The sequence below is a fragment of the Rana temporaria genome, chromosome 1, assembly GCF_905171775.1.
Source record: "Rana temporaria chromosome 1, aRanTem1.1, whole genome shotgun sequence".
NCBI lineage: Eukaryota > Metazoa > Chordata > Amphibia > Anura > Ranidae > Rana > Rana temporaria.
The window spans coordinates 27,460,307-27,487,685 of record NC_053489.1 but is presented as its reverse complement, the minus strand read 5'-3'; the positions used below and the strand labels follow the sequence as shown (position 1 = coordinate 27,487,685).

At 44.5% G+C, this 27,379-nt stretch overlaps 1 protein-coding gene across 30 annotated transcripts in view; it reads left to right on the top strand.

The window, feature by feature from the left end:
- CELF4 (CUGBP Elav-like family member 4) overlaps nucleotides 1-27,379 on the top strand; it is a 1,399,301-nt gene that overhangs the window by 1,226,228 nt on the left and 145,694 nt on the right. For all 30 annotated transcript variants that reach the window (XR_005746938.1, XM_040336074.1, XM_040336067.1 and 27 more), the window contains one exon: nucleotides 19,460-19,603. Coding sequence is in view for 29 of the 30 variants with exons in the window: in XM_040336074.1 (XP_040192008.1) it covers nucleotides 19,460-19,603 (144 nt within the window). In the remaining variant the exon portion in view is untranslated. The remainder of the gene's footprint in view (nucleotides 1-19,459; nucleotides 19,604-27,379) is intronic.

The window sequence follows — 27,379 nt, the reverse complement described above, 5'->3', positions numbered from 1 at the left end:
ACTGTCGGATCTTAGGATGCAGTACCGCATCCGCCGCTGGGGGCATTTCGTGTCGAAATGCCGCCTCGGGTATGCAAATTAGCACTTACGGAGATCCACAAAGCTTTTCAGCTTCGTTTTTTCTCCGTAAGTTTTAGTTTGCAATCGTAAAATAAGGGCTGCTTTTACAAAGTGTAAACTGTTTACACCTTGTAAAAACAGACCCTTCTGTCCAGCGACGCGATTTTTTTTTTGTTTTGAATTTTTTTTTTTTCGCCGTATCTTTTTTTTTTCCCGACGCAACTTTATTAACCCGTCGCAATCCACAAAGCTCGGCGTAACGTAATTTCGCGCTATTCACGTCGGGAAAATTACGTCACAAGCATGCGCAGTACGGCCGGCGCGGGAGCGCGCCTAATTTAAATGGGAATCGCCCCCATGAAAAGAGGAACGCCTTGCGCCGGCGGAATTTAAGTTACACAGCCAAAAATTTCTAGGTAAGTGCTTTGTGGATCGGGCACTTAGGTAGACATTTTAAGGCAGTGTAACTTAAATGGGAAAAATTAAGTTACGCCAGATCTTTGTGGATTACCCCCATAGTTCGTGAGGGTGTTTTTTCCTCACTGCATGGGTAGGCTCTGCTTTCAGTTCTAACGTTCCTCCCTCTCAATGTAATTCTGTTCAGAGCACACAACTCTCTGTGTGGTCTATCCTGTAGCAGCTTGGATTTCAGCAGCTGGCATGTTGATAGCCGTTAAAGCAAGACTCTACCTATTGGCATATAAAGAATAGAAATGTGAAAAGACAAGTTACAAATGACTCAGAGGCAATGGCGGCAATAACTCAAAGCAGGTACGGAAGGAGCGAGCGGTGCCAAGGTGTGCCCGCGTGGCGACGGGAGTGCTTTTTTGCCATCTTATTTCAGCTGAGTTCCCTTTCAGCTGCAGGAAGGCCCCAGAACGCTTCTTCCTCCGCCATGCCCATTGTTCTATAAATGAACTCATAAATCAGTCGTTGCTAGGCCGGAAATAAAGTGCCAGCCTGCCTGACAGGGGGTATGAATCACGCCGACACAAAGGAAAGCCTACTGGGGATGAAGTACTCATCTGCACAGTGTTTTCTCTTCCCTTTCCCTCTCTCTAGTCACATCTTTGTAACGGGGCAGGCAGCTGGCAGGACAGTTAAAGTCCCCTCGGGGACCCGGCGGGCATCACTCTCCGTCTCTCTCCTCTCTCCGATTGTTGTGTGCCACCGAATTCATTACCTCCAAGCGGGATGAGAGAGAGGAGCGGACAGGCAGACGCATGGCCTACTTTCATACAAAAGCAGTTAATTGCCTCTGTAACGTCTTTTTATGTGTCTGACGGGAAGAGGGAACATTTAGAGGACCACTAAGCTGGAAAACAGAAAAAAAAAACTTTGGCGACAGTTATTTACTAACGTTCGGATTATTGGGCGTTTCAAAAGTGGCAAATGAGTAAATCTACTCCCAACAGAGTCATCCACGTATTAACCGCTTAACGACCGTGTCACGCCGATATACGGCAGCAGAATGGCACGGCTGGGCAGATTAACGTATATATTCGTTGCCCTTTAAGACGCGGCATTGTGGGCGCGCGCGTCCGAGCTCCATGAGTGTAATCGCGAGTCCAGACCCGATGTCCGCGGGCATACCCGCAATCGACTCACGTAGAGGAAGAAGGGGGAAATGCTGATGTAAACAAGCATTTTCCCCAGTCTTCCAAGTGACAGGACACTGATCACAGCTCCCTGTAATTGGGAACAGGGATCAGTGTCATGTCACACATAGCCCATCACCCTCACAGTTAAGCCCCGTACACACGATCCGAAAATCGTACGAAAAATGCCGCTTTCGGAACGATCGCACGATAATCGGATCATTAGTACAGAGCTTCCGAGAGCCGATCAGGACAGTTCATCCGATTTTATTCTATCGGACATGCACTGAATTTTTTTTCGTACGATGCCAGATCGGACAATTTTCGTTTAATCAGTACAGCTGTCGTTCGAAAATGCAACACACATGCATTACAACACATGACATCACTTCCAATTTTTTATTCTGCCGTACGAGAATTTTCGTGACTTTAGTAAACTCATCAGATTCGACGTGAGATTAGCATGCAAAAAAAAAACGAACGATCATTCGTCCGATAATCGGATCGTGTGTACCGGGCATTAGAATCACTCCCTAGGACACACTTAACCCCTTCAGCGCCCCCTACTGGTTAACCCCTTCCCTGACAGTGTCATTTTTACAGTAATCGGTGCATTTTTATAGCACAGATCTCTGTATCAATGACAATGGTCCCAAAATGGCGACAAAAGTGTCCGATGTGTCCGCCATAATGTTGCAGTCATGATAAAAATCGCTGATCGCCGCCATTACTAGTAAAAAAAAAAATCATTAATTAAAATTCCATAAAACCGGGCCCTTTTTTGTAGACGTTATAACTTTTGCGGAAACCAATCAATAAACGCTTATTGCGATTTTTGTTTTTTAACCAAAAATTTGTAGAAGAATACGTATCGGCCTATACTGAGGAAAAAATGTTTTTTATATATATTTTTGGGGAAATTTATTATAGCAAAAAGTAAAAAATATTGCTTTTCTTTCAAAATTGTTGCTCTTTCTTTGTTTATAGCGCAAAAACTAAAAATCGCAAAGGTGATAAAATACCACCAAAAGAAAGCTCTATTTGTGGAAAAAAAAGGACGTCAATTTTGTTTGGGAGCCACATCTCACGACCGCACAATTTTCAGTTAAAGCGACGCAGTGCCGAATCGCAAAAAGTGCTCTGGTGTTTGGCCAGCAAAATGGTCCGGGGCTGAAGTGGTTAAAGGCAACGTTCACCTAGAATTCACTTTTCGGGAACAAATAGAAGCCTTTTCTAATATCCTTTCTCTTGAAGTCATCCCAATGCGCTTATCTCTTACTTATCTAGTCCATGGCCAAACCAGTCAAAGATTGGATTGGTAGTTGAGTATCAGAGCAGATAAGGTAGGGACTGGAGTGCTGTTTCGGGACAAGAGCAGACTATCCAGGGCTTGGGGTGTTGGTTGAGGATCAAAGCAGACTAAGCAGAGACTTGAGTGCTTGTTGGGAATTAAGGTAAGACAGAGACTGAAGTGCTGGTTGAGAATTAAGGTAAGACAGGGACTGGAGTGCTGGTTGAGAATTAAGGTAAGACAAGAACTGAAGTGCTGGTTGAGAATTAAGGTAAGACAGGGACTGGAGTGCTGGTTGAGAATTAAGGTAAGAGAGGGACTGGAGTGCTGGTTGAGAATTAAGGTAAGACAAGAACTGAAGTGCTGGTTGAGAATTAAGGTAAGACAGGGACTGGAGTGCTGGTTGAGAATTAAGGTAAGACAGGGAATGGAGTGCTGGTTGAGAATTAAGGTAAGACAGGGACTGGAGTGCTGGTTGAGAATTAAGGTAAGAGAGGGACTGGAGTGCTGGTTGAGAATTAAGGTAAGACAGGGACTGGAGTGCTGGTTGAGGATCAGAGTAGTTTAGGTATTGATTGATATGCTGGTTGATGATCAGAGCAGATATGGCAGGGATTTGAGTGCTGGTTGAGTATTAGGGCAGCCCAAGAATGGACACTGAAGCACTGGTTGGAAACCAGAGAGGACCGGAGATTAATGTGCTGGGGTCAGACCCAATCAGACAAGGCCAGGGACTGGAATATTGATTCAAGATCAATACATACAAGGCCAGGGACTGGAGTGCTGGTTGAAGACTAGAAAAGACCAGAGATTAGAGTGCTGGGTGCAAACTAGAGCTGACAAGACATGGACTGTAATTTTGGTTGAAGGTCAAAACAGTCAAGGCAAGGGACTAGAGTGCTGGTTGGCATTCAGAGAAGACTGTACCCGGGCAAATAAAGGTAAGAACTGAAGTGAGACCAATCGAAGACCAGCGATTGGAGTGCTGGGTGCATACCAGGGCAGACAAGGCAGGTATTGTAGTTCTGGTTGAAGGTCAAAATAGCCAAGCCAGGGGGCTGGAGTGCTGGTTGGAGATCAGAAAAGACCAGAGACTTAAGTGCTGGGTGCGAACCTCAGCAAACAAGGCCAAGAACTGAGGCGTAGGAGACCAGAGAAGACCAGAGATTGGTCTGTAGTTCTGGTTTAAGGTAAAAAAAGCCAAGCCAGGGGGATGGAGTGCTGGTTGGAGATCAGAAAAGACCAGAGACTTAAGTGCTGGGTGCGGACGTCAGCAAAAAAGGCCAAGAACTGAAGGTTTTGAGACCAGAGAACACCAGAGATTGGAGTGCTGAGTACCTGGGCAAACAAGGGTAAGAACTGAAGTGAGACCAGAGAAGACCAGAGATTGGAGTGCTGAGTACCCGGGAAAACAAGGGTAGGAACTAAAGTGAGACCAGAGATTGGAGTGCTGAGTACCTGGGAAAATAAGGGTTGGAACTGAAGTTAGATCAGAGAAGACCAGAGATTGGAGTGCTGAGTACCCGGGCAAACAAGGGTAGGAACTGAAGTGAGACCAGAAAAGACCAGAGATTGGAGTGCTGAGTACCCAGGAAAACAAGGGTAAGAACTGAAGTGAGACCAGAGATTGGAGTGCTGAGTACCCGGGCAAACAAGGGTAGGAACTGAAGTGAGACCAGAGATTGGAGTGCTGAGTACCCGGGCAAACAAGGGTAGGAACTGAAGTGAGACCAGAGAAGACCAGAGATTGGAGTGCTGAGTACCCGGGCAAACAAGGGTAGGAACTGAAGTGAGACCAGAGAAGACCAGAGATTGGAGTGCTGAGTACCCGGGCAAACAAGGGTAGGAACTGAAGTGAGACCAGAGAAGACCAGAGATTGGAGTGCTGAGTACCCGGGCAAACAAGGGTAGGAACTGAAGTGAGACCAGAGAAGACCAGAGATTGGAGTGCTGGGTGCATACCAGGGCTGACAAGGCAGGGACTGTAGCTCTAGTCAAAATAGCCAAGCCAAGGGACTGGAGTGCTGGTTGGAGATCCAGAATAAGCGAGTAACTTGGAAAGTGATTTCCAGGAGCAGAGCTCAAGAAGCTGATCAGATGCTGGGACCGTAAAGGCCACCAAACACATAAGCTCAGGAACTCAGGTGCTGGACACGCATAGGAAGAAGCAGGTCTCAGGATTTGATGGCCTGGTTTCTCACCCTCACATTTGTATTATTTTGATATGTTAAGCCTGCATTTTCCTTCCAGCACTCTTATAACTGCCACTGATATACGAAAGCAGATCTCACATCATCCAGCTGAAAAAATAATTATGTGAAGGGTGAGAAACTGTGTTCCGTGAGTCCTCAGCTTGTTATTCTGTTGCTTCATAAGCCTGTGTGCTTCTCTCTGTTCCTGTCTTGGCAACATTAATAAAGCACGTCCCCATTGTTTTTTTTTTTTTTTTCAACAATAAATTCAGTAAATTAATTCAGCAGACAGAAGAGTTCAAGAGACATAATAGTAATGAAAGTACAGGAGAGATTATGTGTTCTGAGTGTGTGGAAGGAGCGTGCGTCTACATTCTCCTTACTGCCATCTAGTGTCCCTCCATCATGATGCGGGGAAAAAAATGATTGAAAAAATCATCACCTAAAAGAATTTAAAGGAAACCCGCAGGAAAACTTGCACGGAGATCAATATGGAGGCTGCTATTGCTTTTCTTTCCTTTGGAAAATGCTAATAACCTGCCTGGCTTTGGGCATTTTTCATGGGGGGGGGATAGCAAATAAAGAAAAAATAACCACTTCCCGACCAACGCACGCCGATATACGTTGGGTATTTGAAGTGGGATATCTCGTTTATCAGGTATCCTCTTCTTTAGCCGGCGGCCTGGTTTCCGATAATGGTGGGCTCTGCGGCGGATTCGCCGCAAGATCACTGTTATCTGCGGCGGGAGAGGGCCGCCGCTCTCCCGTGCCCTCCGCCGCTTACCGGAGCCGTTGACAGCGGTGGAGGCGATCGGGTCCTTCTCGGTGTTGGGTATGGAGACGAGTGAAGGGAAGATGACCCCCCCCACCCGTCTCCATACCATAGCAGGGCGAAAGCGACGTCAAAACGTCACTTCCGCCCATAGCTCTTAACCACTTCCCGCCCAAGGACATCATATGACGTCCTGGAGTTTCAGTGGGTGATATCTGAATGATGGGTGCAGCTACATGCATCATTCAGATATCCTTCTCTTTAGCCGGCGATTCTGTGCACCATAAGAATGATCATAGCGGCAGTTCTGCCGCTTGATCGTTCTTATAGGCGATGGGAGGGGACGTCCCCACCTCCCGCTGCCATCTGGTGCTTCTCCGGGCTCTCCCGTGCCATCGGAGACCCGGAGAAACGATCTGCCGGCGCCGGATGGGAGGCATAGAGATGACTGGTGACCAGATGGTAACCAGTCATCTCTATGATTGTCTCTATGATGTCATGCCCGGGTACCGGAATGTAAACAATGCCGCAATCGCAGCTAAAAGCATGAGATCCGTGATTTTTTTTTCACGATCTCATGCTTTCCAGCCTGGAGGAGACAGGCGTAACATTATCTTTCTATTTCACAATATAAAAAAAAAATTGAGCTAACTTTACTGTTGTCTTATTTTTTAATTAAAAAAAGTGCGCTTGTAAGACCGCTGCGCAAATACAGTGTGACAAAAAGTATTGCAACGACCGCCATTTTATTCTCTAAGGTGTTAGAAAAAAAATTATAATGTTTGGGGGTTCTAAGTAATTTTCTAGCAAATAAACTTGTTTTTAACTTGTAAACACCAAATCTCAGAAAGAGGCTCGTCCTTAAGTGGATAATCTAGCGCAGGGGTCTCCAAACTTTCTAAACAAAGGGCCAGTTTACTGTCCTTCAGACTTTAGGGGGGCCGGACTGTGGTCAGTGGCAATAGAAACTGTCCCGGTGTTAGTGCTTGCTTTTTGATACTAGTGAGAAGAATAGTGCCCCATTTCTGGTGTCAGTGGTAGGAAATATGCCCCATCATTGGTGTCAGCGGGAGAAATAGTATGCTGTATCAGTGGGAGGCCTAGTGCCACAGGGGTCAGATAAAGGCAAGCAAAGGGCCGCATCCGGCCCCCAGGCCATAGTTTGGAAACCACTGATCTAGCGTATACAATTGCGACACAAGTCATATTGTGATTGTATGTTATTAAAAAAATGGCCTTTCATTTTCAATCCGTAGCTCTGTAATTTTCTGAAAATCCAATATGGCAACCTGGAGGTGTTCTGTACACACAATGTGATTGGTTCTCTGATTTTCCCAGAAGTCTACACTAAGATACAAGTCAGATTTTTGGCATCACCTGCAACAAAAAAATCTTTTTTTTTTGGTTAGATACTCTCAATAGGAACACGTCCAAAGGGATGCAGGCCCTGCAGATTTCCTCATTAGAGCCCTGCAGATTTCCTCATTAGAGCCCTGCAGATTTCCTCATTAGAGCCCTGCAGCAGCTGATTGATAATTATGAAATGACTCCCATTAGGCTCACTTAGCCTAGGGACACAGACAAACACACAGGGATTTCTTCAGAATAATAAAAGGTAAGAATCTGCAACAAAGTTTGTTAACTATTTAAGGACCCGCTTACGACTATATACGTCCTGTTTTTAAAGATGGATATCTCGGTAAGGGCAGCAGCTGCTGCCACAACCGAGATATCCATCTTTTCCTTGAGCGGTCCTGTTAACGATAACGGTGGTCTCCGTGGCGGAATTCGCAGCGAGATCACCGTTTTAGGCGGCGGGAGAGGGGCGCCCCCTCCTGCCTCTCTCCCGCGCCCTCCGCCGCTTCCCGGAGCCGTCGGCAGCGGCAGAGGCGATCAGGTCCTCTCCCCTGCTTGCTGTGGATGCGAGTGAGGGCAAGATGGCCCCCACCCATCCCCATAGCATAGCAGGGCGGAAGTGACGTCAAAACGTCAGTTCCACCCATGCTTCTTAAAGCAATATTTTCTTGTTGTCATTTTTTCAAATGACACTTTTTTTTTTTTTGCATTTAAGTCTAAATATGAGATGTGAGGTCTTTTTGACCCCAGATCTCATATTTAAGAGGACCTGTCATGTTTTTTTCTATTACAAAGGATGTTTACGTTCCTTTTAATAGGAATAAAAGTGACCCATTTTATTTTTTATTTTTTTCAGTGTAAAAATTAATAAAATAAATAAAAATAAATAAGAAAACAAAACAAATTTTTAAAGCGTCCCGTCCCGACGAGCTTGCGCGCAGAAGCGAACGCATACGTGAGTAGCGCCCGCATATGAAAACGGTGTTCAAACCACACACGTGAGGTATCACCGCGAACGTTAGAGCGAGAGCAATAATTCTAGCCCTAGACCTCCTCTGTAGCTCAAAAGATACAACCTATAGAATTTTTTAAACGTCGCCTACGGAGATTTTTAAGGGTAAAAGTTTGACGCCATTCCACGAGCGGGCGCAATTTTGAAGCGTGACAGGTTGGGTATCATTTTACTTGGCGTAACATTGTCTTTCACAATATATAAAAAAATTGGGCTAACTTTACTGTTGTCTTATTTTTTAATAAAAAAAGTGCGCTTGTAAGACCGCTGCGCAAATACTGTGTGACAAAAAGTATTGCAATGACCGCCATTTTATTCTCTGGGGTGTTAGAAAAAATATATATATGATGTTTGGGGGTTTTAAGTAATTTTCTAGCAAAAAAAAATGTTTTAGTCTTGTAAACGCCAAATCGGAAAACAGCCAAGGTCCTTAAGTGGTTAAAATCCTTGTAATGTACGGCGGGGAGTGTTTTTTTCTCAACATAAGTGAAGTTAGGGCTCTTTCACATGGGCCGCCTGCCAGTTTTTTAGGTGGACCTGAACGGGCGCTCCGTGCTCCTCTATGGAGCCACGGATGTCAGCGGTGACATGCCCGCTGACATCCGACCCGCTCCGATCCGTGTTCATCCGATCCCCCCATAGGGTGCGGGGACCGCCCTGTCATCCGCCAGGTCAGCGGGGATCAACGGAGTGATCCCCGCTGAGCAAGCGGAGGTTCAGCGGAGGTTCACGGAGCGGAGGTTCAGCGGAGGTTCACGGGGCGGATCATTACTGATCCGCCCCATGTGAAAGGGGCCTAACTCTTTGATGTTCAGCTTTTCATAATATCTGTGTGCAATAAATATGTACATACAGTGGAACCTTGGATTACGAGCATAATCTGTTCCAGAAAAATTCTCGTAATCCAAAGCACTCGCATATCAAAGCGAGTTTCCCCATTGAAGTCAATAGAAACTAAAATAATTTGTTCCGCATTGACTTCTATGGCATGCAATACCGCATGGGGCCAGAGGTGGGGATGGGGTGGTGCCGGAGAGCCTCGGAATCGCTCAAAAAAGGCCAGAGGGAACCTTGGCTGAACTTGGAAAACCTTGGTTTTCTGAACATTTCTGAACTGCTCCGAACAGCGCCGTTTGGCTCTGCTCGGTTCTGGCGCCCCCCCCACCCCACCTCAGGCCAAACGCGGTATTGCACACCGCTTTGGCTTGAATCCTGCTCATTTTGCGAGACAACACTCGCAAACCGAGTTAGGATTTTTTTAAATACAGCGCTCGTATTGCGAGAACGCTCGTCAACCGTGTTACTCGCAATCCAAGGTTCCACTGTTTTATTATTTGCTGTAATTTTTTTTCTGTCCATGACCAATCAAAGGCAAATGAGAGGAGTGTGAAACGGTTAACCCGCAATCCTTTGTTATTTCCCCGGGAGTGTTCTGTGCAGTGGAGTTTAAAATACTCTCTGCAACAATTGCACCTCTTTGTGCTCGCTGCGCTGTTGGCGAGAGAGAGAGGGGGAGAGGGGGGGAGGGGCGGCCTCTGATCCGCCGCGGTTAGAGCAGTACAGGAAGGCCCACGCTGGGTAATTGAATATCAATAGGTGAGACGGAAGCGGGAAAAGATTCCTGTCACATGTAGGTGTGCTCAACAACTCAATTTTCCTCCGCTGACAACCTCACAAATGAGCTTTTTCAGCGGCACCGGGAAATCGCCACGGAGCAAATTAACCCATTATAGAAAATAACAGTAATGGCAAAAAAAAAAATGACGTTTGCTGAGGTGGGAAGAGAAAACGCGCAGCCGCCTGCATCACCAAAGCAAAAATTCACACAGCTCCGCCGAACAGCACGGCCCCCGGTTATTCAAACTGGTAGCAGCTAGTTTTGTTTTGCGCTGGTCAGGAAAGCACAATCAGCTGTTGCAGGGCCTTTTTATTGCGCTAAAATTAGGACGCATTTATGCCTTGTTGTGGGGATTTACTAAATCTGGAGCACACAGAATCTGGTGCAACTCTCCTTAGCAACCAATCAGCTTCTATCTTCAGCTTGTTTAATTAACCACTTAAGCCCCGGACCATTTGGCTGGCCAAAGACCAGAGCACTTTTTGCGATTCGCACACTGCGTCGCTTTAACTGATAATTGCGCGGTCATGCAACGTGGTTTCCAAACAAAACTTACGTCTTTTTCCCCCCCACAAATAGAGCTTTCTTTTGGTGGTATTTGATCGCCTCTGCGGTTTTTATTTTTTGCGCTATAAACAAAGATAGAGCGACAATTTTGAAAGAAATTCAATATTTTTTACTTTTTGCTATAATAAATATCCCCCAAAAACATATATAAAAAATTTTTTTCCTCAGTTTAGGCCGATACGTATTCTTCTACCTATTTTTGGTAAAAAAAAATCGCAATAAGCGTTTATTGATCGGTTTTTGTGCAAAAGTTATAGCGTCTACAAAATAGGGGATAGTTTTATGGCATTTTTATTAATATTTTATTTTTTACTAGTAATGGCGGCGATCTGCGATTTTTTATCGTGACTGCGACATTACGGCGGACACATTGGACACTTTTGGGGCAGATTCACAAAGATCTGCCCCGGCGCATCGTATCTGAGATACGCTACGCCGCCGTACCTTTCCTGGCTTTGGTTCGAATCCATAAAGATTTTGCGCCGTAAGGGCGCGAAATTCAAGTTGGGCGGGTAGGGGGTGTGTTTAATTTAAATGAAGCGCGTCCCCGCGCCGAACGAACTGCACATGCGCCGTCCCTAAATTTCCCGCCGTGCATTGCGCTAAAGGACGTCATTGGTTTTGACCTGGACGTAAATTACGTCCATTCCGATTCACGAACGACTTACGCAAAAAAAAAAAAAAAAATTCAAATGAAACGCGGGAACTGACGGCCATACTTAACATGGCAAGTCTAACTATACGCCGCAAAATAGCAGCTTTAACTTTACGCCGGAAAAAGCCGACTAGAGACGTCGTAAGAGAATGCGACGGCCGCGCGTACGTTCGTGGATCGTCGGAAATAGCTAATTTGCATACTCGACGCGGAAAACAATGAGAACTCCACCCAGCAGACGCCGAAGTATTGCATCTTACATCCGAAGGCGTATGAAGCCGTACGCCTGTCGGATCTAACCCAGATGCCGTTGTATCTTGTTTTGAGGATTCAAACCAAAGATACGACGCGGGAAATTTGAAAGTACGCCAGAGTATCAGTAGATACGCCGACGTACTCTCTCTGTGGATCTGCCCCTTTTGACGATATTATGGGACCATTCACATTTATACAGCAATCAGTGCTATAAAAATGCACTGATTACTGTAAAAATTACACTGGCAGTGAAGGGGTTAACCCGTAGGGATTAAGTGTGTGCTAGGGATGTGTTCTAACTGTGAGGGGGTGGGGCTACGTGTGACATGACACTGATCACCGCTCCCGATCACAGGGAGCAGTGATCAGTGTCCTGTCACTAGGCAGAACAGGGAAATGCTTGTTTACATCAGCATTTCCCCATTCTTTCCCTCCGTGGGATGATCACGGGAATCCCGGCGGACATCGAGTCTGCGGGACCCACGGTCAGACTCACGGAACTCTCGGCGGGCTGTGCCATTTTGCCGACGTATATAGTCACACAGCGATCGGTGAGGGGTTAAAAGGGTTGTAAAGGTTCAGACTTGTGCACACTGGCATCAGTTGATGGGGCACACTGGTGGCAGTTGATGGGGCACACTGGTGGCAGTTGATGGGGCACACTGGTGGCAGTTTATGGGGCACACTGGCAGCATTTGATGGGGCACAGTAGCGACAATTGATGGGGCACACTGGTGGCAGTTTATGGGGCACACTGGTGGCAGTTGATGGGGCACACTGGCAGCAGTTGATGGGGCACACTGGCAGCATTTGATGGGGCACAGTAGCGACAATTGATGGGGCACACTGGCGGCAGTTGATGGGGCACACTGGCGGCCGTTGATGTGGCACACTGGTGGCAGTTGATGGGGCACACTGCCAGCAGTTGATGGGGCACACTGGCAGCATTTGATGGGGCACAGTAGCGGCAGTTGATGGGGCACACTGGTGGCAGTTGATGGGGCACACTGGCGGCAGTTGACGGGGCACACTGGCAGCAGTTGATGGGGCACAGTAGCAGCAAATGATGAGGCACACTGGTGGCAGTTGGTGGAGCACACTGGCGGCAGTTGATGGGGCACACTGGCGGCAGTTGATGGGGCACAGTAGCAGCAATTGATGAGGCACACTGGTGGCAGTTGGTGGAGCACACTGGCGGCAGTTGATGGGGCACACTGGTGGCAGTTGATGGGGCACACTGGTGGCAGTTGGTGGGGCACACTGGCAGCAGTTGATGGGGCACACTGGTGGCAGTTGATGGGGCACACTGGTGTCAGTTTATGGGGCACACTGGCAGCAGTTGATGGGGCACACTGGCAGCATTTGATGGGGCACAGTAGCGGCAATTGATGAGGCACACTGGTGACAGTTGATGGGGCACACTGGTGGCAGTTGGTGGGGCACACTGGCAGCAGTTGATGGGGCACACTGGTGGCAGTTGATAGGGCACACTGGTGTCAGTTGATGGGGCACACTGGCAGCAGTTGATGGGGCACACTGGCAGCATTTGATGGGGCACAGTAGCGGCAATTGATGAGGCACACTGGTGACAGTTGATGGGGCACACTGGCGGCAGTTGATGGGGCTCACTGGCAGCAGTTGATGGGGCACACTGGTGGCATTTGATGGGGCACACTGGTGTCAGTTGATGGGGCACACTGGCAGCAGTTGATGGGGCACACTGGCAGCATTTGATGGGGCACAGTAGCGGCAATTGATGGGGCACACTGGCAGCAATTGATGGGGCACACTGGCAGCAGTTGATGGGGCACAGTGGCAGCAGTTTATGGGGCACACTGGCAGAATTTGATGGGGCACACTGGTGGCAGTTGATGAGGCACACTGGCGGCAGTTGATGGGGCACACTGGCAGCAGTTGATGGGGCACACTGGTGGCAGTTGATGAGGCACACTGGCGGCAGTTGATGGGGCACACTGGCAGCAGTTGATGGGGCACACTGGCAGCAGTTGATGGGGCACACTGGTGGCAGTTGATGAGGCACACTGGCGGCAGTTGATGGGGCACACTGGCAGCAGTTGATGGGGCACAGTAGCGGCAGTTGATGGGGCACACTGGTGGCAGTTGATGGGGCACAGTAGCGGCAATTGATGGGGCACACTGGCAGCAATTGATGGGGAACACTGGCAGCAGTTGATGGGGCACACTGGCAGAATTTGATGGGGCACAGTAGCGGCAATTGATGGGGCACACTGGCAGCAGTTGATGGGGCACACTGGCAGCAGTTGATGGGGCACACTGGCAGAATTTGATGGGGCACAGTAGCGGCAATTGATGGGGCACACTGGCAGCAGTTGGTGGGGCACACTGGCAGCAGTTGATGGGGCACACTGGCAGCAGTTGATGGGGCACACTGGCAGCAATTGATGGGGCACACTGGCAGCAGTTGATGGGGCACACTGGCAGAATTTGATGGGGCACAGTAGCGGCAATTGATGGGGCACACTGGCAGTAGTTGATGGGGCACACTGGCAGCAGTTGGTGGGGCACAGTGGCAGCAGTTGGTGGGGCACAGTGGCGGCAATTAATGGGCACACTGGCAGCAGTTGGTGGGGCACAGTAGCGGCAATTGATGGGGCACACTGGCAGCAGTTGGTGGGGCACACTGGCAGCAGTTGATGGGGCACACTGGCAGCAGTTGGTGGGGCACAGTGGCGGCAATTTATGGGTACAGTGGCTGCGCTTGATGTGGTCAAATACTTATTTCACTCATTAAAATGCAAATCAATTCTTTATTTTTGTTTGAAATGTGTTTTTCTGGATATTTTTGTTGTTATTCCGTCTCTCACTGTTAAAATAAATCGACCATTAAAATTATAGACTGGTCAGTGGGGCAAACGTACAAAATCAGCAGGGGGTCAAATACTTTTTCCCCCCTCACTGTATAAACTATACAGAGTAACAAAGTTTTTTAAATACTGTATCAATATGCAGCGATCGGCGTTTTCTCATCAGGCCAATGTCTTTAATAAAGAAAAAATCTGTCTGATTCCCTTTAAATTCTCATTTCCCTTCCTCGCCCTGGGTGTGTCCCGCCGCGGTCCAGGTGCTCAATTCTCCGTAATCTCCGCTGTCAATCAACAACGAGGGGGCTGGGCACGTCGACAGCCTGCGAGGGCGATCTGCTCATTTGCATACCAGCTGTTCTCCCCCCTCGCCCGTACAGGAAGCCAAAGCGTTAACCGCTTCTAATTTTTTCCCGGCAGTTCCGCGTGTTAAAAAAACGCGGTGGCTCTCGCTCTTTTAATTAGAGCTCTTCTTCATCATAGGCGCACAGCTGTGTGACAGGTCCTCTTGATGAATTTTCCCCCGGCGCAACAGGATGATCTTCATTTGACTTTTTTCTTTTTTTTTTTTTTCAATTCTCGGATGGATGCGGAATATTAATTACCAATAGGAAAAAGCGCATTGTCTTTTTTTTTTTTTCGCGTTCGGTGTAGAAATTGTATTGGCCAATTACACAACAATTACAGATAGTCTTTGCGATCATTAAAAGCTCATCTGGCGGATTGAATCTCGCACTAAACAGGTACAAGGACAAGAAGGACGTTTAAAATTATCTGGGTTTTCATTAAATTATCAGGGAAGAGGCACTCAGAGGTGATTATGTGTAATGTGCAAAGTCTGTTATCATCGGCTCTCTCCGTGTATTTCCCCTCCCCCCCCATCCCGAAATATATACATAATGTCATTGGCTGCGTCTGATGCCTTCCCTCACCCCTGGGCTGTAAACGCCTGAGCCGAAAAGGATGCCTCTCGCGAGTAGGGTTGACCACGTGTCCCGGATTGCCCGGGACAGTCCCGCATTTTGCAGGTCTGTCCCGGGCACATTCATTCCAGGACAATACAGTGTCCCGGAATGAAACTGACACAGCCGCCCCCCCCAAGCCAAACGAATGCCCCCAAAAAAAGGCCGCCACATCACCGCTTTACTCACTGACAGTACTTGTCCTGACCGGGAATGCCTGGAGGAGCACAGTCCCCGCCCCCTGCTTGTGATTGGAGAAATCATAAATCCTGCCTCTTGTGTCCAATCACTGTGCTGTGATTCGTTACAGAACAAGCTGATTTTCGGGAAGGGAAGGGTGTCCCTGAATGGTAGTTTGGAAATGTGGTCACCCTTCTCGTGAGAGCGATGCGTAGCCATGCCGTCGCTGACCCCCCCCCCCCTAACATGAGGGCCCCTATTAGAATCATCCTTTATATCTGGGTCCTTATTATAGCCCCCCCCCCTTTCATCAGGACCCCCATAGAGTTTCTTATTAGAGTCTCCCCTTGTGTTAGGTTCCATATCAGAATCCCCCCTTACATCAGGGTCCCTATCAAAGTACCCTCTTACACTTGGATCCCTGTCAGAGCCCCCCTTACATCAGGGTCCATATCAGATTCCCCCTACATCAGGGTCCCTATCAAAGTACCTGCTTACATCCTGGATCCCTATCAGATCCGCCCCTACATCAGGGTCCCTACCAGAACCATAAAACCATCTGAGCTGAAACCTTAGTCTGTGCACTAAATCTGGGGATACACTACTGACCCAAGCATTGGGCCAGATCAAACGGGCCATACTTTGGAGACCCCTGCTCTATTTCATTCATCTGTGTGATATGCCAGTAAGAAACTGGCTTTTTTTTTCAGCAAAGCAGTTGAGATTAGCCAGGTAAACATATGAAAATTAGCCTGCTATGCCCGGTGCTGTCACAGCTCACATGAGGAAGCAGGAATGAGCTCATTAAAATGCTGCTGATTTAATTGTCCAATCAGAATCCTGAGGTCAGGCCCTTGACCAATGTAACAGGGTCGGGGAACTACCTACACTGCCTGCCTGTGGTGAGAGCCTGGATTGCAAGCCTGGATGGAGAATAACAGGAAAGCAGTTTCTATATATGTACTGTATTGCAATTGTGCCCAATTCCATGTTCAAAAAATGCACTGGTCCTCTTTTGAGTTGATCCCAGGGTGTCAAGGACCCGCCCCCCGGGGGGGGGGGGTGTCATGAAGGTACCCTGGATGACTTGGGATAGATGATAACCACCTGATCTGGGGTCCTCTCTCTAAGGACAGAACCATCATTAAGCCCAGCTTAGCGGCTGGCGTGGCGAATCAGAGTTAATTAAGTACGCTGCGCCATCGACTGATCAGGCCCGAGACTTAGCAGGAAATGTCTACGTTACAAATATTCCTTCGCCGATGAGCGGCAATTAAGAGACTGATCAATAACAACATTATGCTGTTATAAAATAGAATTGGTCACCCCAGTTGCTCCTCGTGACTCATGTTTCATTACTTTGGAATTAGACTTTCTGATCAATACACGAGTAATCACATTTAAAGGGTCAGTCCGCCCAGAAGCCATATTGCGGTTAAATGTGGAGCCTGGTGGTCCGAATCACCTGCTGGCTTCTTAAAGCTCTTAAAGGACCCCTTTGGTGAAACCTCCCTGCCATACTTCTGGCTCTGTTCCCTTTGTGGAATATTTCGGGTATTTTGGTAAAAAAATTTATTGAAAAGTGACCATGTGAGGGTTTTGTAGCGGCAATGCTTTTTTTGTTGAGTATGAAGATAAATTGCTGATTCCTCGGGGGCGGGAGCTAATATGATTGGTTCTATGTACTTTAAGGAAACTCCTTTGTTGATATTATTTAGAGGAAAATAATAATATTTTTATGATATTTAATACACAGACTTCTTTTTGTAATTTTGTGGAATATTTTGGGTATTTTGATAAAAGCTGATTGCAAAGTGATCATGTAAGGGTTTTGTAGCGGCAATGCTTTTTTTTGTGTATGAAGATAAATTGCTAATTCCTCAGGGGCGGGAGCCAATATGATTGCTTCTTTGTAGTTTAAAGAAATTCCAGTGTTGATACAATTTAGAGGAAAATAATGATATTGTTTATGATATTTAATACACACAATTCTTTTTGTAATTTTGTGGAATATTTGGGGTATTTTGTTAAAAATTTATTGAAAAGTGATCATGTGAGGGTTTTCCAGCATTAATGCTTTTTTTTCGTGTATGAAGACGAATTGCTGATTCCTCGGGGGCGGGAGCCAACATGATTGGTTCTATGTACTTTAAGGAAACTCCTGTGTTGATATTATTTAAAGGAGAATAATTATTTTTCTTACGCTATTTAGATATGTGAATTGCTGATTCCTCGGGGGCGGGAGCCAACATGATTGGTTCTATGTGCTATGAAGTGTTGATACTTTTTAAAGAAGAATATTATTTATTTATTTTTATGATATTTAATACACGGACTCCTTTTTGTAATTGTGTGGAATATTTGGGGTATTTTGTTAAAAATGTAATGCAAAGTGATCATGTGAGGGTTTTGTAGCGGCAATGTTTTTTTTTTTTTTAGTATGAAGATGAATTGCTGATTCCTTGGGGGCGGGAGCGAATATGATTGGTTCTATGGGAGGAGTTATGCAAATATCGGAATGCCTTGATGGGTGGATGTCATTCCTAAGGAGTGGGTGTCCCTAGGCAGACTGTGTTTGCATTGGTGTGCCCACATGTGATGCAGAGAATGCGTGACTGAAACAACTGGAATTCAATCAATGAAAGGGGAGGGGCAGTCTGGCTGGGGAGGAAAGGGCTAGATCAGTTTAGTACAAGGATCACATTGTATTTAGTCCCCATCTGGGTCTGCCCTTTCTACCTGGGTCCCTATCAAGGTCCCCCTTTCATCAGGGGCCCTTATCAGAGTTCCCCCCCTTACATTTGGTTCCCCTTCTGAGTCCTTCCTTTCATCCAGTTCCCCATCAGGGTCCCAATTAAAGCCCCCCTTCACATCTGGTTCACCATCTGAGTTCCCCCTTGTACATCTGGCTCTCCATCAGAGTCATCCCTTCTATCAGGGTCCCCATCAGAGTCCTCCCTTCTATCAGGGTCCCCATCAGAGTCCTCCCTTCTATCAGGGTCCCCATCAGAGTCCTCCCTTCTATCAGGGTCCCCATCAGAGTCCTCCCTTCTATCAAGGTCCCCATCAGAGTCCTCCCTTCTATCAGGGTCCCCATCAGAGTCCTCCCTTCTATCAGGGTCCCCATCAGAGTCCTCCCTTCTATCAGGGTCCCCATCAGAGTCCTCCCTTCTATCAGGGTCCCCATCAGAGTCCTCCCTTCTATCAGGGTCCCCATCAGAGTCCCACCATGCATCAGGGTCCCCATCAGAGTCCTCCCTTCTATCAGGGTCCCCATCAGAGTCCCCCGTGCATAAGGGCCCCCATCAGTGTCCTCCCTTACATCAGGGTCCCCATCAGAGTTCCCCCTCATATCAGGGTCCCCCCATGCATTAGGGTCCCCATCAGAGTCCCCCCTTACATCAGGATCCCCATCAGATTGCCTCCTTGCTTACGGGTCCCCATGCATCAGGGACCCACTCACAGTCCCCCCTTACATCAGGGTCCCCATCAGTGTCCACCCTTTAATCAGGGTCACAGTCAGAGTCCCCCCCATACATCAGGTTCCCCATCAGAGACCCCCCTTGCACCAGGGTCCTCATCAAAGTTCCCTTTGCATCAGCGTCCCTCTTACATCAGGTTCTCCATCAGTGTAGCCCCTACACCAGGTTTTCCATCAGAATCTCTCCTTACATCAAGGTCACAATCAGAGCCCCCCCCCTTACATCAGGGTCCTCTTTAGAGCCCCCTTAATATCAGACTGAAGCAGAGACCATAGGCAGTCTCTGAGACCTGAACCCTCAATCAATGCACATTGAAGATATGCAACTCTCCCTAGCCATGGGCCAGACGAAATCTTGTACAGGGCCGGATCTGGCCCAAGACCCACAGTTTGGAGACCCCTGGGTCAGATGATACTGGTACATCCTCAAGCCTGGAAATGAGGCGGGGCTCTATGTGATTTGCTGCAACTTCTAATGCACATTTTGAGACGCTCACAGTGTGCGGTGAAATCAGAGTCAGCCATTTCAGTCCAGCAGGGGAGCCGCTACAACTGTGCAAGACTGAAGGGAAGGCCGGGAGTTCATCTTTAATGAATTTTTCTTCTCTATTTTCTAGGGGGCGTCATCGAGCCTGGTGGTGAAATTTGCAGACACAGACAAGGAGCGCACAATGAGACGCATGCAACAAATGGCAGGGCAGATGGGAATGTTCAACCCAATGGCCATCCAGTTCGGAGCTTATGGCGCTTATGCACAGGCAGTAAGTCAATAAAGCACAGCCCCGAGTGTCCCATCCTACAAGGTGACAGAGGAGGAAAGTTTACCTATCACCTGCTGTACATGGGGGGTCCGGATCCCAGGGGAGGGGAGGGACAGTAGATGGCGTCCTTCAGACAAGCGAGTGACATGGGGCACCATTAGAAAATAAAGGCAAATCTATGGGGGTGAGTGTGTGTGACGCTGTCCGTAGTGCTGAATTCCAAATATACTGTTGATGGCAGTGATGTCCCAGGCCCTGCTGAGGTCCGCCCCCCCCCCCCCATCCACACACTTGAATTGTCTTCATTTGTAAAATATAGAGTGAATCAGGTTGATACTGCATTATAGCCACTAGATGGAGCTGACGATTACTGCATTATGACCACTAGAGGGAGCTGATGATTACTACATTATGACCACTAGATGGAGCTGATGATTACTACATTATGACCACTAGATGGAGCTGATGATTACTGCATTATGACCACTAGATGGAGCTGATGATTACAACATTATGACCACTAGATGGAGCTGATAATTACTACATTATGACCACTAGATGGAGCTGATGATTACTACATTATGACCACTAGATGGAGCTGATGATTACTACATTATGACCACTAGATGGAGCTGATGATTACAACATTATGACCACTAGATGGAGCTGACGATTACTACATTATGACCACTAGATGGAGCTGACGATTACTGCATTATGACCACTAGATGGAGCTGATGATTACTACATTATGACCACTAGATGGAGCTGATGATTACTACATTATACTGTTAATGGCAGTGATGCCCCCCCCCCCCCCCACACTTGATGAGTGGAAAGAACTGGCTTTGCTCCCTCATTAGGAAGGAGGATGAAAATGCCACTTAGGACTATATTTATAAAAAATGAGCAAAGTTATCCATCCTGCGAAACTGCATGTACATTCATTCTGTGCAAATGAGGACAACAATGAAAGTTACTAGGATGTTTCCTCTCCAGGTCGAATTTTCTTCATTCGTAAAATGTAAAGTGAATCAGGAAGATGCTACATTATGGCCACTAGGTGGAGCTGACGATTCCTGCATTATGACCACTAGAAGGAGCTGATGAGTACTACCTTATGACCACTAGATGGAGCTGACGATTACTGTATAGTGACCATTAGATGGAGCTGACGAGTACTACATTATGGCCACTAGGTGGAGCTGACGATTCCTGCATTATGACCACTAGAAGGAGCTGATGAGTACTACCTTATGACCACTAGATGGAGCTGACGATTACTGTATAGTGACCATTAGATGGAGCTGATGATTACTACATTATGACTACTAGAGGGAACTGATAATTACTACATTATGACCACTAGATGGAGCTGACGATTACTGCATTATGACCACTAGATGGAGCTGATAATTACTACATTATGACCACTAGATGGAGCTGATGAGTACTACCTTATGACCACTAGATGGAGCTGACGATTACTGTATAGTGACCATTAGATGGAGCTGATGATTACTACATTATGCCAATAGATGGAGCTGACGATTACTGCATTATGACCACTAGATGGAGCTGACGATTACTGCATTATGACCACTAGATGGAGCTGACGATTACTGCATTATGACCACTAGATGGAGCTGACGATTACTGCATTATGACCACTAGATGGAGCTGACGATTACTGCATTATGACCACTAGATGGAGCTGACGATTACAGTGACCACTAGATGGAGCTGATGATTACAACATTATGACCACTAGATGGAGCTGACGATTACTGCATTATGACCACTAGATGGAGCTGACGAGTACTGCATTATGACCACTAGATGGAGCTGACGATTACTGCATTATGACCACTAGATGGAGCTGATAATTACTACATTATGACCACTAGATGGAGCTATAAGAAATAGCTGGAGGTTAGGAAATAAATATATAATAACTTTGATCGTTAGCTCCATCTATGAATGGAAGTGGCTGCTTTTTCTCCATTATTAGAAAGCAGGATGAAAAGGATACTATGGGGTGTATCTCAAATTGCAGAGCTATTCATCCAGCGAAAATGCATGTACCTTTGTTCTGTGCATATGAGGGCAACACTGAATGTTACTAGTCTGTTTTCTCTCCAGATCAAATTTTCTTCATCTGTAAAATATAGAGTGATTTAGGAAGATACTGCATTATGGCCACTAGGTGGAGCTGATAATTACTACATTATGACCACTAGATGGAGCTGATGATTACTACATTATGACCACTAGATGGAGTTGACAATTACTGTATAGTGACCGCTGGATGGAGCTGATAATTACTACAGTATGACCAATAGATGGAGCTGACGATTACTACATTATGACCACTAGAGGGAGCTGATAATTACTACAGTATGACCACTAGATGGAGCTGAGAATTACAACATTATGACCACTAGATGGAGCTGATAAATACTACATTATGACCACTGGATGGAGCTGACAATTACTACAGTATGACCACTAGGTGGAGCTCACGATTACTGCATTATGCCACTAGATGGAGCTATAAGTAATAGTTGGATCTTTGACCCCTTTCACACTGGGGCCACCCGTGCGTTTGCCATAAAGAGCAGCTCGTTTTTGCAGAGCTTTACCGATGTTTTCGGCTGCTATCGGGCGCTTTTAACCCCGAAAAAGGAGTTAAAAAGTGTTGTGGTGCTTCTGCAGTGCTTTTCAGGCTGCCCATTCATTCCAATGTGGAGGGGAGTTTTGGGAGCACTGTATACAGCGCCATCTAGTGGCCATAATGCAGTAATCGTCAGCTCTATCTGGTGGCTGTAATGGAGGTATTGTCAGCTGCTTCTAGTGGCCATAATGCAGTAATCGTCAGCTCCATCTAGTGGCCATAATGCAGTAATCGTCAGCTCCATCTAGTGGCCATAATGCATTACTCCTCGGCTCCATCTAGTGGACATAATTCAGTACTCAACAGCTCCATCTAGTGGTCATAATGCAGTAATCTTCAGCTCCATCTAGTGGCCATAATGCAGTACTCGTCAGCTTCATATACTGGCCATAATGCAGTACTCGTCGGCTCCATCTAGTGGCCATAATGCAGTACTGGTCAGCTCCATCTAGTGGTCATAATGCAGAAAGCGCCCGCTTCATCTAGTGGCCATAATGCAGTAAGCGCCAGCTTCATCTAGTGGCATAATGCCAGTACTCGTCAGCTCCATCTAGTGGTCATAATGCAGTACTCGTTCAGCTCCATCTAGTGGTCATAATGCAGTACTCCTCAGCTCCATCTAGTAGTCATAATGCAGTAATCGTCGGCTCCATCTAGTGGCGATAATGCTGTACTTGTCGGCTCCATCTAGTGGCCATAATGCAGTACTCGTTAGCTCCATCTAGTGGCCATAATGCAGTACTCGTCAGCTCCATCTAGTGGTCATAATGCAGTACTCGTCAGCTCCATCTAGTGGCCATAATGCAGTACTCCTCGGCTCCATCTAGTGGTCATAATGCAGTAATCGTCGGCTCCTCTAGATGGCGATAATGCAGTACTTGTCGGCTCCATCTAGTGGCCATAATGCAGTACTCGTTGGCTCCATCTAGTGGCCATAATGCAGTACTCGTCAGCGCCATCTAGTGGTCATAATGCAGTAATCTTCAGCTCCATCTAGTGGCCATAATGCAGTACTCGTCAGCTTCATATACTGGCCATAATGCAGTACTCGTCGGCTCCATCTAGTGGCCATAATGCAGTACTGGTCAGCTCCATCTAGTGGTCATAATGCAGTACTCGTCAGCTCCATCTAGTGGCCATAATGCAGTACTTGTCAGCTCCATCTAGTGGCCATAATGCAGTACTCGTCAGCTCTATCTAGATGGCCATAATTCAGTACTCAATAGCGCCATCTAGTGTTCATAATGCAGTACTCGTCAGCTCCATCTAGTGGTCATAATGCAGTACTCGTCAGCTCCATCTAGTGGCCATAATGCAGTAATCCTCAGCTCCATCTAGTGGTCATAATGCAGTAATCGTCGGGCTCCACTAGTGGCCATAATTCAGTACTCAACAGCTCCATCTAGTGGTCATAATGCAGTACTCGTCAGCTCCATCTAGTGGTCATAATGCAGTACTCGTCAGCTCCATCTAGTGGCCATAATGCAGTAATCCTCAGCTCCATCTAGTGGTCATAATGCAGTAATCGTCGGCTCCATCTAGTGGCCATAATTCAGTACACAACAGCTCCATCTAGTGGTCATAATGCAGTACTCGTCAGCTCCATCTAGTGGTTATAGTGTGGTATTTTCCTTATTCACACACCTGTATTTATATGAATGGGCTGCCTTAATGCAATGCATGTCAATGTGCAATAGAACCCCCATGCCTTAAACACACCACAGCGATGTGAATGGGCCCTAATCCTGTACTTGGCATCTGAGATCATAAGGGGTTATCAGCTCGCCGCAAAGTTTGTTTACAAATCCCTGGGACATAAAAGTACATTGGAAATGATGCGCCCAGCTTCAGAATGACATGAAGTGACTTCTCATTGAGAGCAAAGCCTTCCCCTCTAGATCACCACGGAGGAAGCCATCACAGTGAATTAGTATGCCCCGCGTCTGACTCTTCCAGCAGGAAAATAGAATGTGATCGCCTAAAATGCAGCCTAAACCCCCCTGAGAGGGGGCTCGGCCAAAAAATTCCTAACGAGTCTTGTCAGAGCTTCACCCGTGCAATCTGTGTGCGCTGCCCTCGCCTGGCTTGTCACACCGGACGCACCCAGCAGGGAGCTCTGCGCAGAAAATGTGCAGCTCTGCGGAGCTGAAGAGTGGGAGGAAAGGATGGAAGGCTACGCCAAGTGTGAATGGCGCCTTAGTGTTTGTATACTCGGGAAAGATCAAATAAATAAGTAAATGGTGATCGTTATAGTAAACCACAACCACGGTGGATAAAAGCAAAACAATTTTAACAAGTCGTTTCCAATTCAAGTTAAAAATAATTGATCCAAATAATAATAAAAAAATACATAAAATAATATAAAGTAATAATAATAACAATAATAATTTAGATAAAATAATAAAATAAAAAATTACCACAAGGTTATGTACACAGGACACAGTCAGAGCCGGTTCACACATAGGCGGCACGACTTCGGGGGCGACTCTGAGGACGACTTCAGAGGCGATTCGCAAAACGACTTCTGTATAGAAGTCAATGCAGGTCGCCCCGAGCCGCCCCCGAAATACTACAGGAACCTTTTTTCTAAGTCGGAGCGACTTGCGTCGCTCCTATTAGAACGGTTCCATAGTAGTTGTATTATTATTGTTATTATTATTTGTATTATTATTGTATACATTGCTTAATTCCTTTATTATATTTAAAAATGTATGTATAATAATGAACACTAAAAATAATAATAATAATAATAATAATAATAATAATAATAATAATAATAATAATTATAATAATAATAAGTAGTAGTAGTTGTAGTATTGTTGTTAATGTTGTTGTTGTTTTTGTTGTTGTTGTTGTTGATAATAATAATAATAATAATAATATTATTATTATTATTATTATTATTATTATTATTATTATTATTATTATTATATTTATTGTTTAATTCCTTTATTATATTTTAAAATGTACTTATAATAATAAACACTAAAAATAATACTAATAATAATAATTAGTAGTAGTAGTATTGTTGTTTTTGTTGTTATATAATAAAGGAATTAATAAATAGAATAATAATATTTAAAAAATATTTTTAATAATGAACACTAATAATAATACTAATAATAATAATAATAATAATTAGTAGTATTAGTTGTAGTATTGTTGTTGAATTATTATTATTATTATTATTATTATTATTATTATTATTGTATTTATTGTTTAATTCCTTTATTATATTTAAAAATATTTATAATAATAAACACTAAAAATAATAATAATAATAATAATAATAATAATAATAATAATTATTATTATTAGTAGTAGTTGTAGTATTGTTGTTATTATTATTTTTATTATTATTATTATTATTATTATTATTGTATTTATTGTTTAATTCCTTTATTATATTTAAAAATATTTATAATAATAAACACTAAAAATAATAATAATAATAATAATAATAATAATAATAATAATAATAATAATAATTATTAGTAGTAGTTGTAGTATTGTTGTTATTATTATTTTTATTATTATTATTATTATTATTATTATTATTATTATTATTATTATTATATTTATTGTTTAATTCCTTTATTATATTTTAAAATGTACTTATAATAATGAACACGAATAATAATAATAATAATAATAATTAGTAGTAGTAGTATTGTTGTTGTTGTTGTTATAATAAAGGAATTAATAAATAGAATAATAATATTTAAAAAATATTTTTAATAATGAACACTAATAATAATAATAATATTAATAATAATAATAATAATAATAATAATAATTAGTAGTATTAGTTGTAGTATTGTTGTTGAATTATTATTATAATTATTATTATTATTATTATTATTATTATTATTATTATTATTATTATTATTATTATTATTGTATTTATTGTTTAATTCCTTTGTTATATTTAAAAAATATTTATAATAATAAACACTAAAAATAATAATAATAATAATAATAATAATAATAATAATAATAATAATAATAATTATTATTATTAGTAGTAGTTGTAGTATTGTTGTTGTTATTATTATTATTATTATTATTATTATTATTATTATTATTATTATTATTATTGTATTCATTGTTTAATTCCTGTATTATAATTAAAAATGTATTTATAATAATGAACACTAAAAATAATAATAATAATAATAATAATTATTATTATTATTATTATTATTATTATTATTATTAGTAATTGTAGTGTTGTTGTTGTTGTTGTTGTTGTTGTTGGTGGTGGTGTTATTATTATTATTATTATTTTCGTTCATTATTATAAAAAAATAAATAAAAAAATAAATAAAAGCTTTTTCTGACTACACAAACAAGGTCAAACCAAAAAATGATCACTGGGACCTGATGCAAAGGGACAGCGGGAGGTTTTGGTGTAAACTTGGGTCATATCTGAATATACCCTTTAAATGAAGTTTAATTGGGTTCATAGCGAGTCCCAGGGTACTACCAACTCCAGCAGCTGGCTGGGATGCATGGACAGAAAGGTGTCCACGTTTTGCCATCCCTCTCCTCTCCATACTTTACTGGGCTCTGCAGGATTATAAAAGCTACATCGCCTCTTTTTTTTTTTTTTTTGCCTGTGTGGCTGAAAGTGCGGACATAATGGGTGTAATTAGCCTTGAGTGTTGCCTTCCTAATGTACCTTCCACTTTCAAGTGTGGAGTTCATGAAGGAGGGCTCACGCAGCCATTCGCAGTTCATAAAGGCTAATGTACAGGGCATTGCTTCCATTACAAGTGCGCCTTTTATTTAAAGAGCCGCCGATTTCAGCATTTCACGGGTGATTTCACCCGGGACACAAAGGAGGCCGTTCTGCTGGATGGAGCTGAGATGGGAGCAGAATGAACTTTTTTTTTCTTTTAAAATCATTTGGGGGGAGGGAGGTCTATTTGTAAAAGAAAATTGCTGTGCCAGTGTATCGGCATTCCGAAAATAGTTGTAAATATTACCTTTGTGAGTGTTTTTATTTTATTTTCTGATATTTACCCTTTCGCTGCCGCTGACGTATGTCATATGTCACCGGGGGGGGGGGTGGATTCTTTTTTTTACTAGTAATGGCGGCG